This window comes from Tenrec ecaudatus, chromosome 8 (assembly GCF_050624435.1).
Source record: "Tenrec ecaudatus isolate mTenEca1 chromosome 8, mTenEca1.hap1, whole genome shotgun sequence".
Lineage (NCBI taxonomy): Eukaryota > Metazoa > Chordata > Mammalia > Afrosoricida > Tenrecidae > Tenrec > Tenrec ecaudatus.
The window spans coordinates 145,264,190-145,278,317 of NC_134537.1; the positions used below are offsets into that span (position 1 = coordinate 145,264,190).

General features: G+C 40.8%; 1 protein-coding gene across 5 annotated transcripts in view; it reads right to left on the reverse strand.

Annotated features, from left to right (window-relative positions):
• The window catches only part of NCOA1 (nuclear receptor coactivator 1), a 228,315-nt gene that overhangs the window by 85,825 nt on the left and 128,362 nt on the right, over nt 1–14,128 (reverse strand). For all 5 annotated transcript variants that reach the window (XM_075557033.1, XM_075557031.1, XM_075557032.1 and 2 more), the window contains 2 exons: nt 9,042–9,147; nt 2,180–2,346 (listed from right to left, as the gene is read on the reverse strand). In XM_075557033.1, the coding sequence (XP_075413148.1) occupies nt 2,180–2,346; nt 9,042–9,130 (256 nt within the window). In that variant the 5' untranslated portion in view covers nt 9,131–9,147. The remainder of the gene's footprint in view (nt 1–2,179; nt 2,347–9,041; nt 9,148–14,128) is intronic.

Below are 14,128 nucleotides of genomic sequence, written 5' to 3' on the forward strand. Positions count from 1 at the left end.
TTAAAAATTGATGTGATCATGATGCATCTTAAAAAAAAAATTCTTCAGGAGGGTGGAAGAAGGTTGGGGTAGAAAGGAGGAATCAATTACAGGGATCTACAGATAACCTCCTCCTTGGGGGACAGACAACAGGAAAGTGGGTGAAGGGAGACATCAGAGTGTGTGGTATGACAAAATAATAATTTATAAATTATCAAGGGTTCATGAGGGAGGCAAGAGCAGGGAGGGAGGGGGAAAATGAGGAGCTAATGACAGGGGCTTACGTGGAGAGCATATGTTTTGATGATGATGAGGGTAATGAATGTACAAATGTGCTTTATACAATTGATATGTGTATGGATTGTAATGAGTTGTATGAGCCCCCAATAAAATGATTTTTTAAAAATTCACTGGTGCAGTGTTAATTTGTTGCTATTTTATCTATGTGAATGGCTTATCTAAAAGGAGCCTTGGTAGAATAGTGGCTGGGTGGGCTAACTGCAGGATTTGAATGTCTAAATTTCCAAATGCGATAGGCCTACATTTTCCATTCTTCTTCTGGCCTTTTCTGATTTGGTACCTAGGTTTACTAGCTTCCAAAAATGAGTTTAGGTGCAGTTCTTCTTTTTCTTGTTCTTGGATAGTTTGTGTACGATTGGAATGACCTGTTTCCAAAAATATGTTAGAGACCACTAGTACAAATAATCCGGGTCTGGTAATTACTGTACGTTGGGCAGTGTTTAATTCTGTTCTATAATAATGGTAGCTTACTTAGTGAGCACTTACTTCATACCAGCCAGGAACTGTGTTGAGCTCTTTCTTTTAAATGGATCTCTTTTTAACCAGAACTATATATATGCACAGGGGAAAGAACAAATAGTTGGACAAGGCTTGTTTCTAAGCAAGAGTATTTTCCCAGCGCATTACTCTTCCAGCTCTGCTCACCTGAGGAAACCCTTCATAGCATTTAGTGTTTTCAGTTGTATTGATCTCTATATTGTTATCACATACTCTGCAACTTCCTGACTACTTCATTCACATGTATCACTGCATAAGATAAAAACACATCTTTTCCTCTACCTACCCTTTGATTCATATACACACTTCACATCATTCCCCACCCCCACCCCCCCAGCATAGTGAAAGAATACTCTGGGGCAAGTTTGTGGTCCCGGCATGACTATGATCATATCAATGCAACTCACAGCACACTCTGGTGGCTTTTTTGGCAGTGGAGGAGGGTGGGGTGAGGGTGGAATTTTATTTGTTTATTCTCATGAGTAAAACTTTTATCTTTTCTTTATTTTTTTGAGTTTCTCTCATTTCTTCTACTATATTTTTAATTCCTAAGAACTCTGCCTAGTTTTTAATTGCTCATTTGGATAATGTCCTTTTGCTTTTGGGGATGTAGTTACCCTCTTTGTTCTAAGGACATTATGATGGCTTTTGGTTTGTTACTGGGCAAGTCTCTAGCTCCTTCAATAGTCTATCTCCTCCATGTGCTTATGTCTAATGATTCCTGTCTTCCATCCATCCAGTCTGGATCTTTTTAAACACTGACTTCTCGCTGCCTTCTCCTTTTCAAACATTCCTGGAAGATATATTTTGGAATCTCTCTCTTTAGTTCATGTACACTACCTTTTAAATTGCCCTTTGATATCTTCTTATACTTTATAGCTCTGCTAGTCTGGTCATTCTTTCAGATCTCTAATTTGCTAAATCATTCACTAGTTTTTTACTTTTAATGACTTCTGTTATTGTTGTTTTATAAGAACAATTTTCCCCTTTTCCAGTTCCACCTGCTATTTCCATAATAATTTTTATTTTATAACTTTAATCATTTTAAACATATTTAGTTTAGTCTTTTCAAATTACTGCTTTTAATAAGTGGATCTAGTCCTTCCGTTTGTATTACACTCATCATAGGTGACGTATTCATATGCTATAGACATTTTTAGTGAAACGTCACCCTCAACAAGGCCTTTCCTATAGGAATCCCATGGAGGCAAGTCGTAGGAATGTTCTTCCAAAGTAATTTACCTTTGTTTCTGATAGGCAAACCACGAGTGTCTTGGTGGACTGTGTCATTACTAAATCAAGGTGTTCAACACAGTTTCTTAATAATAAAAAAGAGAACCACAGACTGTAAATGTCTTTGTGTAACAAATAGTAGCCATAGGATTTCTATATTGTTTTTTACCTTGTTCCATTCTCTTCATTAGCTGTATCTGATCGACTGTCTTTTTCAAAATCTTGCATTTGTCTGGTTTTACACTCAAGCTGTCAATGTCACTGATGTTGGCAGAAAGTAACTCAGCCAGCTCTTCCAAATATTTATTTTCTTGTTCCCTGCGCCTTTTTTCAGTGCTGTTACATAAAGAAAATTCCATTAGTGTTCATTTCTAAAACAGCACTCCCATCTCTGATCACCTGTTCATTGTTTAAACATGTTTTTAATCTGATTTACACAACCACAGTTGGAAAGAAATTTAAGTCCATGTCTAAAAATTAGATATGACAAAACAGCAAAGTACAGAAGACACTTCTGGCACACATGTGAAAGACTGCTGTAACAGATCGACTTCCCCAGTGACATGCTTGCCTGAACATTTCAAATCGTACAAGACATTAACAGGAGAAAAGAAGATCAAACTAGTAGTCATCAAGCTGACTGCAACGCATGGCAAGCCCATGTGCTAAAAAGTAGAGCTGTGTGCTATAGGGCTTCCAGGCTGGCGTTTTAGGAGGTGCCTCCAGGTGAGTTTGAACTGACAACCTTCAGTTAGTAACCAAGAGCTTAGATATTCATTTACATCACCAAAGTACTCCAGATAGTAAACGAACCAGGCAGTAAGTCTATTACTTGCATTTGAACTTTTTTTTTACATTCTAAATAATCATTCTTTGAAATAGAAGGTAGGTATTATAAAACAACTTTGAAAATAAACAGGACTATACTTACAGAGTTCAGCTACGCTATGATTACAAATCTGATGAGCTCTTTGCTCGTATAATGACCAGGACATGAGTCAGTCCTCATCAAAAAGAAAAAAGTATCCATTCAAAATTTAAGAACAAAATATAAATCATAATAACAGAGATAAAAATGCAGAAAATGTAGTTTGTATACAATTGACAAAAGCCCACTATTTATGTAAAATTCTTATAAAATTCTCATAAAACAAAATCAAGCCTGATTTATATTAAAGTAAAATGGGAGGAATAAATAATACAAATAGCTAACACTTTTAAAAAAAAACATTAAAATCTCGTCAACAAATATTGTTTGATTTTTGTGTTCTAGTCTTTTGCCCTAGTTTATTTAGTCATGGCATTCAGCCCTTTGTTGTATGTACCACACACCAGGATAATCAAGTTTCAATTTGAAATGAATTTTCCTAATATCAGATTGTCACAGTAAGAAAAACCGATCACAAGTGACCTTTTGCTCTATAAGCAGTAATCAGAATCACTTGGCTGCATAGAAAAGTGGAAGAAAAAAGTCAGTTGAAACAAAGCTCAATTTCTAAGGTGTTTATAATAGTTAATAATTAAAGCAACATTTACTTCTCTTAAAACCACAAACAATGAATGAGGGGGTAAGTGTGGAGTGGAGACCCAAAGCCCAGTTGTAGGCCACTGGAGGTCCCCTTGCAGAGGGGTCTCGGGGAGGAGACAAGCCAGATAGCAATGAAAAATACAACTTTCCTCTAGTTCCTAAATGCTTCCTCCTCCCCGCACCCCCCGCCCCCACTACCATGATCTGAATCCTACCTTGCAAGTCTGGCTAGACCAGAGGGTGTACACTGGTACTGATAGGAACTGGAAACACAGGGAATCCAGGGCGGATGATCCCTTCAGGACCAGTGGTGTGAGTGACGATACTGGGAACATAGAGGGAAGGTGGGTTGGAAAGGGGGAACCAATTACAAGGATCTACATGTGACTTGCTCCCTGGGGGATGGACAACAGAAAAGGGGGTGAAGGGAGACGTCGGGCAGGGAAAGATATGACAAAATAATAATTTATAAATTATCGATGGTTCATGAAGAAGGGGGTAACGGGGAGGGAGGGATAAAAATGAGGACATGATGCCAGGGACTTAAGTGGAGAGCAAATGTTTTGAGAATGACGAGGGCAATGAATGTACAGATGTGCTCTACACAATTGATATATGTATGGGTAGTGATAAGAGTTGTATGAGCCCTAATAAAACGATGAAAAATAACCACACAAACAAAAAGACCAGAGAAACTATGTAGCCTACTCAAAAACACAGTTACTTAACTAACAAACATAACCAGTTACTTGAAAAGAAACAGATCAAGTAATCCAAAAGCACAGACCTATATAAAGCAAAATACTACAAAATGGCACACATTGCAACACAAAACCAAATTCAGAAAACAATCATATATTTTATCTTTTAAATATTTCATTCTGGAGGAATTATTGCCAATCTACTTAGAAAATCTCTATTTTTCAAGGTTTACAAGTACAGGCAGAGACTATCTTTTCTTCATTCTAGTAATAACATCTCATAGGAGGATTTTTTGGGGAGAAACTTAAAAGGCTAATTCTAAAATCTGTGTGCAGGAGGAAAGGGCCAGAAGTGGGAAAACAATTTTGGAAAATATCAAGAAAGAGGCGCTTGCCCCATCAGACAGCAAAGCTTATGGATAGGCACTCGGTCCTTGATAGAGGTAGCAGATTGACAGAGGTTACGGTACAGATGCAGGAAAAGGAGAGTTTGATGACTACTACTTTCTACATGACAAAATGAAATAAAATTAGACCCCTACCTTATACCACACCAAAAAGTAAACTCCAGGTTAATTCATATCCTAAATGTATACTACATGAAAATTTAAAATCTACATTTAAGACCTTAGAATAGAGGAAGACATTTTCAGCCAATATCCTGCCAGAAAGTTCAAAGGACCAGGCTGAGAAGATGCTCCTGTGAGGTGACACAGAGTCTGCTCCGACTCACAGCAACCCCTCTGTAAGAGGGGACAGTCACAGGTCAGTCCTGTTCCATTTTCACAGTTGTCCTCCCGCTTAATTCCAGCTCATTGTTGCAGCCACTGTGTCACTCCATCCCTTCTTCCTTTTCACTGTCCTTCTTAACCAGGGACCAGCTCCTCTTGGTAACGCTTCCAAAGTATGTGGGACAAAGTCTCATCATCCTTTCTCTGAAGGAGCATTCTGGCTGTACTTCTTGCAAGACAATGTGTTTGTCCTTCCAGCAGCAGCCCAGTGTACTTTGAATATTCTTCAGCAATGCCACAATACAAAGGCAACATTCTTCTCTGGTCTTCTTTAGTTGTATCTGCTGCCCAGTGTTCACCTGCATATTTGGTGACTGAGAATGCCCTGGCTTGGGTCGGGTGTCCCTTAGTCCTCAATGTGACATTACTGCTCTTGAGCACATTCAAGAGCATTGGGCAGGGGAACCAATGTAATACTTGATTTGAGTTCTTGACCGCTGCGCCCATGAGTGATTCAAGTAAAATGAAACACTTGACCACTTCAGTCTTTCTCTTTTATCACTTATTGGTCCAGTTGTGAGGATTTTGGTTTTCTTTACATTGAGTTATAGGCCACACTAACAGCTGTCACTTTTGATCTTCATCATTAAGTGCTTCAAGTCTTCTTGGCTTTCAGCATGCAATGTTATGTCATCTTCATATCAAGGGTTGTTAATGAGTCTTCCTGCAATCCTCTGCCTCATTCTTCTTCATAGTCCAGCTTATTTACTAAATAGATGGAATAAATATGGGGAAAAGATACAACCCTCACACACACACACACACACACACATTTCCTTATTTTAAACTACTCAGTATCTCTTCGTTCTCTTTGAACTTCTGCTTCTGGGTCTTGGTCTATGTAAAGGTTTCTCCTGGGCTCGCTAGAGTCTTTTGGAATTCTCATTCTTTACAATGTTATCCATAGTTTGCTATGATCCACACAGTCAAGCAACCTTGCATAGTCAATAATACACAGTAAATATTTTTCTGGTAGTGTCTGCAAGTATCTACTGGAGAAGATCTTTCCATCAAATGAAAAAAACACAGGTTAATAACCACAACATTTTTAAAACCTTGTAAAAAATTTAAAAAGAAAGACAATCAGGCACGATTGCTGGGAGGGAAGTGGAAAATATAAGGGCCAATAAAAATAAAATGATGAACAATTTAACCAATCATCAGAGAATTATACCTACAAGTACAACCATACACTCATTGGACTGGAAAACAGTTCAAATAAGAATAGAACAGTATAACCCAGGACATGGGGAAACAGGGAAACAGGAATCCTTAATGGCTGTCATTTGGAGAGCAATGGGTTTATTATTTAACTCAACAAAAAAATGCGTATAAGCCTAAAGAAACACCTTCACATATGTAACAGGAGACGTATATGAGGATGTTAGAGGCACTGCTGGCTAGAATAATTAAAGTTTGTACTAAACTACATGCAGATTAGTAGGGAATGCACTTTCAAATATGTAATAGAATACTAATCAAAAGTGAACAGGAATGGATAGATATATTCATATCTCAAAAAATTATGTTGAAAGAAGTATATGATAGATCAGTATACACCAGACAAAAAGCATTTGACTTCAGCTCATAGCAACTCTTACAAGACAGAGCAGAACTGCCCCTAGGGTTTCCGCAGCTATAATCGTTAGGGAAGCAGATTACCACATCTTTCTCTGCAGCTGATGGGTTTGAATCTGCAAGCTTTCCATTAGCAACCAGTTGCTTTAACCACTGTGCCACTAGGGAGCCTGGTAGACCAAGACATTATTACATTGTTTACATAAACAAAGAATCATCTGGCCCCAAATTTCAATACTGCAGAGGAAAAAAAAACTTGGTCTGGATCAGTGGTTCTCAGTCTGTGGATCATGACCCCTTTGGGGGTCTAACGACCCTTTCACAGGGGTCACCTGATACATAACAGTAGTAAAACTGGTTATGAAGTAGCAACAAAAAGAATGTTATGGTTGGGGGTGGGGGGGCACGACAACAGGAGGAACTGTGTAAAAGGGTCGCGGCATCAGGAAGTTTGAGAACCACTGCTCTAGACCCTCAGAGTGAAGAGAATAAAATTCCCTCCTCTTCTCTTCTCCTCTCATCTCAGATGTAAAATTTCCCTTTCAACCTGACTGAGGTTCCTTATCCATCCGGGATCTGCTCCAGCCTTCTTAGGTGATGGTCTCTTTTGGCCTGTTTCAGCTGGTCATGGAGAACCCTGGCGGTGCGGTGGTAAGTGCTTGGTTGCAAAGCCCCACCGTTCAAACCTCCAGCAGCTCTGCTTCAGGAGACGCGACCAGCTGTTCCCATGAAGATTTACAGCCGTGGAAGCTCTATGGAGCAGTCCTCATTCGGTCCACTGGCTTGACTCCACAGCGACATAGGTTTGGAATTTGGTGGAAGGTGTCTTACTCCTTGTAGCACAACAAATGTTTAGTCTCACACACAATCCTTTCTTTAAAATCCTAATATTAAAACACAGTGTTTCTCAGGTCCATTAATATCATCAGGCTCTGAGGCAGCAGATAAAGATTTACAATAGATTTATTGATTCAGTCATTTGGCAAAAATGAGGATAAGTCTAAAATTATTGCTACAAAATTATGGAAACCTGCAATAAGCCAAATATCTAATGTGAAGCCACTCTTTCGTGATCTATCCCACATCGGGGTCTCCATACTCTGAAGGTATACTCTCGAACCCTTTCTTCAAGAATTCTGTGCTTGAGTAATATCCTTATCAGAATGACAATTCATGTTTATTTTAAATGTTCTTTTGAGTTTGGGTACCAACAGAAAAGTGAAGGGACGAGATCAAGGGTACAGGGTGGATAGGTTAAGGCTTCCCACCAGCATTCTTATAGGATAGGCTTCGCTATTCTCAATGAATGAGAAGGTACACTGTGGTGAGGGAAAAAGATGCCTAAGCATAGCTAGCTAGCTCTTTTATCCCACCAAAAGAGTTTTTAGTTTCCCGAAAACGTATTCCTTATAAGCATATGAATCTTCCTGTGACCTTGGAGAGAACCTATCAAGAATACCGCTTCAGAATCCTCCCAAAACATCACTAAAGCCTTCTGAGCTGACCTCTTTGCTTTGCATCTAACTGGCCTGGCAGATTCCCTCAGAAGCCGCTGTTTTGATTCAGCCTTTGAGTCCAAGGCAGTGCACTACTGAGAGAAGTGGTCTGCAGCTACCACTGATTCCAGAGACATACTGAAACACGTTGCTTTGCAATAAGTCTGTGCATTTAAGACCTGAAGGAGGTCTGGTGGCCATGAAAGTCATTCAAATGTGAAGTTACTGCTGCTTGCTAGCCACAAGGTCAACAGTCTGAACTCACGCGCCCCTCCACTGGAGAAAGATGAGGGAGTCTGCTTCTGTAATGATTCACAGCCTCCGGGAGCCCAGGAAGCCCTTCTATAATAGCGTCATGGTGACTTAGCAATCAACTTGATGGCTACCGGTAAGTGGGACATATGACCTGGAATATTCTAGCAGCAATACTCTTTTACATACCCATGTATTTATGACATCTTTATATATTCTACACATTTTTTCTAGGTATTAGGGGTACAACAGTGAGCAAAGAAACCCAAAAAACCAACAACCCCCAAACAAACAAGGCCCCACAACTAATACAGTTTCTAGTCTCACAAAGAAGGCAGTCCTTCATGAAATAATCACCCAAGCTCGTGAAAGCCTACAATTATGAAATCAGAGCTATTGGAGAAAAAAAAACAGGAGACAAATATAAAGATGAGGGCTTGACTGACTATTCACAGAAGGAAGGGAACACTCCCTTGAAGAAGTGGTGAGGTGCTGGTTTTGGAGGATGCAAAGGTACTGACTGCCACCGGACAATCAAACTAAAGACGAGGCAGCAGAATGGACCGAAGGGCACCCAGAGCAAGAGGAGCTCAGAGGCCAGTGAGCGTGCGAGTCGATGAAGTGAAAGCTCCAAGGCAGCAATGATGGTGGTGCAGCAGCCCTGACAGAGAGAGACAGCCCCTACCTTGAAGCCAGTGTGTCACATGGCGATCCTTTTCTCTTATGTGAGTCTGGGTTTCCAGGGTCAGATGAACTGTCCCCGAGGCCACTCATGTTGAAAAATTTCACACCTAAAAAAGGAAAGACGACAATTAAGAAATGTACCTTTAATGTTTCCCTATATTCGAGAAATTCTCAGCATTATGGTCTCTCAATTATAAGCACCATGAAAGCATCAGAACCGATACAAAAGAACGAAAGTTAACTCATAAAGTTTTGGATTTCTATACCGACAGGAAAATAAAATGCTATATACGATGAAAATTTAAGTGATAATCTAGGTTTGGATTACACTTTCCACTTGGATTTCCATAGCCTCACCCTGTGGTTATGAAGTCAGATGACAAAGATGAAATGTTTATAGTCTATGTTAGGACCTTGGTACAGGTGCCTGACATAAAGTCATTCCCACTGGCATGTCAGCCAGGTTCTCTCTCATATGGCTGTGGCAGTGACAGTGAGTGATTGCACTTCTGGTCTGGGCCTCATCAATCATTACTGCCTGGAGAACCCCTAATGAAATGAAGGAATCCTATCCCTAGCTTTACACTCATCGGTACTCTTTAGATCTTATTAGTGCCCATCAACATCCTCCATCTAGCCTTGTGAAAGGAGGCACATTCTTACGAAGTGAAACCACCTCTCACGTGTGCCATGGGCTAACAGTGAGACGACTATAGCACTGTGCCACCAGCAGTCAGGTTGGTAAAGTGCTAACAACGCTGAGCTCCTTGACAATCTGATGTGATTGCCCCCCCATTCCCCCCAACCCACCCCAACATAGTTTTAACAAATACTTCTGAGTAAATTCTTTGTCACAAACTTATTATTTCATGCAAAAGGTACATTTTCTCCACATTAGATGTACAGTTTATGAAAACCTCCAGTGTCTAGGATTACAATCTGATTATTTTAAAATTCTCTTTACCACACATTTCTAATTGGTTTTCATATCTTCCCAATTTCTCCTAAAAGTGTATCTTAGATCATCTCCTTTCTCATTCCTAGATATAATTATGATCCTAATTTGGAACCAAATACCCTCTGCTAGATTAAGGCAAGATCCTTTTGTCTTGTTTCTCAATCCCAGTCGCTCTCACTTCTAATCCATCCTATAAACAGCAGCAAAGGTATTCCTGCTCCAATGTCATTTTCAAGATATCAGTTTCCTGGTGGGAAATCAAATGGATCTCTCTTTGGGAGTGGAGATTAGTAAGCTGGCTAAAAGCATGGGCTTTGGGGCAGAAGGACCTTGTTCAAGTCCTGGCTTACCTACCTCTTATGTGACCTTGGGCAAAGTACATAATCTCCTTCAACCTATTTATATATCTGTACCATACGGATAATAACTGAACCTATCTTTAGTGCCATGAGGCTGAAGGGAACACTGCATTGCAAAGAGAACAGCGCAGCTAGTGCCTGTAGGAAATAGGCTGTTGTTCTTATCGCCCCTTAGGACCAAGTGCTCCCTTAGCAGTAGTAGTGTTTGCCTGAAAGATTACTCACTTGATACTTCCCTTACCAACAAATACATTTTAATTTCTTTATTTATTAGTGCTCAGTATTGGCTAGCAAGTTGTTGTTATGATTTTATGGACTGCTTGAAGCAGCATGTAAAGTGATTCCCTTCTGGAAACAGTGTCCTGCACTTGCTTCTAAGACTCAACACTTCACAAGCCTGGTTCCCGTATCAGACCCTGTGCTCAGAACGGGCACATAATTGAGAGTAGAGCACAAACTCTTACTCTTAGGGGGTAGGAGAACAAGCCATCAACAAAGGACAAAAATAAATATGTCATTCTACATGTGACAGGAGTTATAAAGGGAGAGAAATGGCTCCAAGTGAAAAACAAGCCAGGAGAGCGCCCTTTGATCAGAGGTCCTGAGGCACTGCTCAGGAAGCGGTGTGCAGCATTAGCCTGGTTTTCCTCTCACTTCCTTCGAGGTTCCTTGGTGCCCAGTTCTTGAGGGCTTGATATCCTTGTGGTTCTATTGCCTCCCATCTCTTTTGATGACTGCCAAATCTCCATCGTTAGTTCAGACCTCCTAAACTTCAGATCCATAATCCAACTCTCTACCAGATCTCTCCACGGGGCTGTCACATACTCACTGCCATCGAGTCTGAGCGACCAGACTCTCTGGGGCAAGGTAGAGAACTGCCTTTGTGGGTTTCTGAGACTGTAACTGTTTGTGGGAGTAGAAAGCCCTGGCCCCTCCACCCATCCCCCCACCCCATGTCACATAGGCACTGCAAATCCAGCTTTCCAAAAGGAAGGTCCCCTCTGTTCTTCCTGTACGTAGGAGGTCCCTCTCATTGCCATCAGTCCATTCCCACTCATCTTGAAACCCATAATTTTCAAAGCTTTAAATCTTTATGGGTGCAGACAGTCTCATTTTTCTCCCTTGGAGTGGCTGGGGGGGTTGAACTGTAGGCCTTAGGGCTAGAAATGCATAACGGACAGTGCTACTAAAGTGCCTTGGGAGGTTCTCAGGTGACACATAATGGTTTACACATAATGACTTACCTTTAAGTGAGCAATTTGAACGCACCTAGCAATTGTGCAAATGAAAAGCCTGGTGGTTAGCTTCCATGGAGATTACAACCAGGAAAACCGTACGGAGCAGGGCTACTCTGTAATACACGGGGTTGCCATGAGGCAGAATCTCCTGGGCACCAACAGATTAGGGTCTTTGGTTTTTCTCCAGTATTTTGACACATTGGGATCCAGGTGGTATTGTGTTTGCAAGTAGGGTTGTAAACTTCAAGGTCAGCAGTTCAAAACCACTAGCCACTCCGAGGGAGAAAGCTGAGTCCCTCTCCACCTGTTAGGATCGACAGTATTGGAACCCCACAGGGGCAGCTCTGTTCTGTCCTATAAGGTTACTGTAAGTCAGAATCAACTCGATGGCAGCAAGTTTGGCTTGTGTCGTTAATTTTGACTCGTTGCCCATATCACATACTTGCAAACATCAAGATTTGTCCATTTTGCTTTTCTGAGTGTTTCTGAAATCAATGCTTTCTTCAAGTTATTCTCTACCATGACCCCAGTTCTCCCCATCTCTAGCAGGACTACTATGATGCCTTCCTACATGGTTTCCCAGTTTCCATCCAGTCTTGCTCTCCTTGAACACATCCTCTAGAAACCCAAAATCTGTCCAAATACCTCAACCTCTTTTTTAAAACCCATGATTAAATCCTTGCTGTTCACAGGGCAACTTCTATGCTCTAAAATATAATATACAAACTAAGAAAAAAAAACTAAGTCTGCATCAGGTCTTGCCGACTGTGAGTCTATTGCAGGATTCAACACATGAATGACTGAACACCTGTCCAATCTCTAGTGGATTACATCTGTGAATTTTTGTTTCCATCTCAAGAAAATACTTCAGATCAAACATCCTAGGTAACATGCCATGTTCCTAGCAAAAGCAAGCATTAAGTAGAAAACTTTAAAATGAACCAAATGGGGGAGCAGCTGACAGAATTAGCAATAATATTTATTAAACTCTTTCTATCTACGAGTCTCTGTTCTAGACACTAGCTGTGAACAAAATTTGCACGTGTTTATCTTCACAGAACTCATTCTATTATGAGACAGAAAATAAGTAAAATTCCTAAGCAAATATGTAGCATAATAAAAAGTGGCAAGAGTTAGAAGTAAAAAATAAAGGTAGGAAGAGGTTAGAAAGGAATGGCTATTGACTGTAAGAAGGTAAGACACAGGCAAGACTTGATGGCGGTGAGGGCAAGTGCCAGGAGAACCACATCTGAAGGCAGGATGATTCTGGCGGGGGGGGGGGGGGGGGGGAGAGGGAGTGTCCCCTGCCTAAGGCCTTGAGGAACTGCTTATGAAACAAGACAGAGGTCAGTGTAGCTAAGACTGGGAGAGGGGGACTAGGAGATGAGGTCAGAGGGTCCTGGGAGGCTAGATCATGTGCCTGCTGAAAAGCAACTGTCAGGTCTTCAGCTTTGTTAGGAGGACAAGAATGGCATGATTTGATTTTCATTCTAAAATTGTCTTTATAAAATTAAGTACAGTCTTTCTCTGACTGTTAACTGAAAATCTCCATTTGGGTATACCCCCACGGTCATCGCAAACTTAACATGTATAAAACAGACGTAATGAACTTCCAAGTTCCAGATTTCTATCAATGACAAATAAATCAATGAAACTGCATTAATGGATCAATGTCATCATAAAAATATGATTAATCTCTGCAGAGGGAGAAACCTATGATAAGGAAGGCATAGAGAACTACTTAGCTCTTTCAATATTAACAACTTACTGTAAATACTAGTGTATAAGCAGAGTTTTTCAGCACATTTCTTTTTAATCATCTTATTGGGGGTTCGTACAATGCTTATCACAATCCATACATGCATCCATTGTGTCAAGTGCATTTGCACATTTGTTGCCATCATTCTCAAAGCATCTGCTTTCCACTTGAGTCCCTGGCATCAGCTCTTAATTCTTCCCCTCCCTCCCTGCTCTCCCCTCCCTCATAAACCCTTGATAATTTACCAGTCATTATTATTGTGTCATATCTTACACTGTCCAACATCTCCCTTCACCCACTTTTCTGTTGACTGACCTCCAAAGAGGAGGTTATATGTAGATCCTTGTAATCAGTTCCCTCTTTCGACCCCACCTTCACTCCACCTTCCCGGTACCACCACTCTCACCACTGGTCCTGAGAGGTTCATCTGCCCTGTATTCCCTGTGTTTCCAGTTCCCATCTGTACAAGTGTACATCCTCTGGTCCAGATGGATTTGTAAGGTAGAATGGTGATCATGATAGTTGGGGGGAGGAAGCATTTAAGAACTAGAGGAAAGTTGTATGTTTCATCATTGCTACACTGTCCCCGACCGGCTTGTCTCCTCCATGAGACCCTTCTGTAAGGGGATGTCCAGTTGTTCACAAATGGCCTTTGGGTCCCCACTTTATACTCCTCCTCATTCATGAAGATGTGATTTTTGTCCCTTGATGCTTGATACCTGATCCTTTAGACACCTCGTGATCACACATGCTGGTGTGCTTCTTCCATGTGGG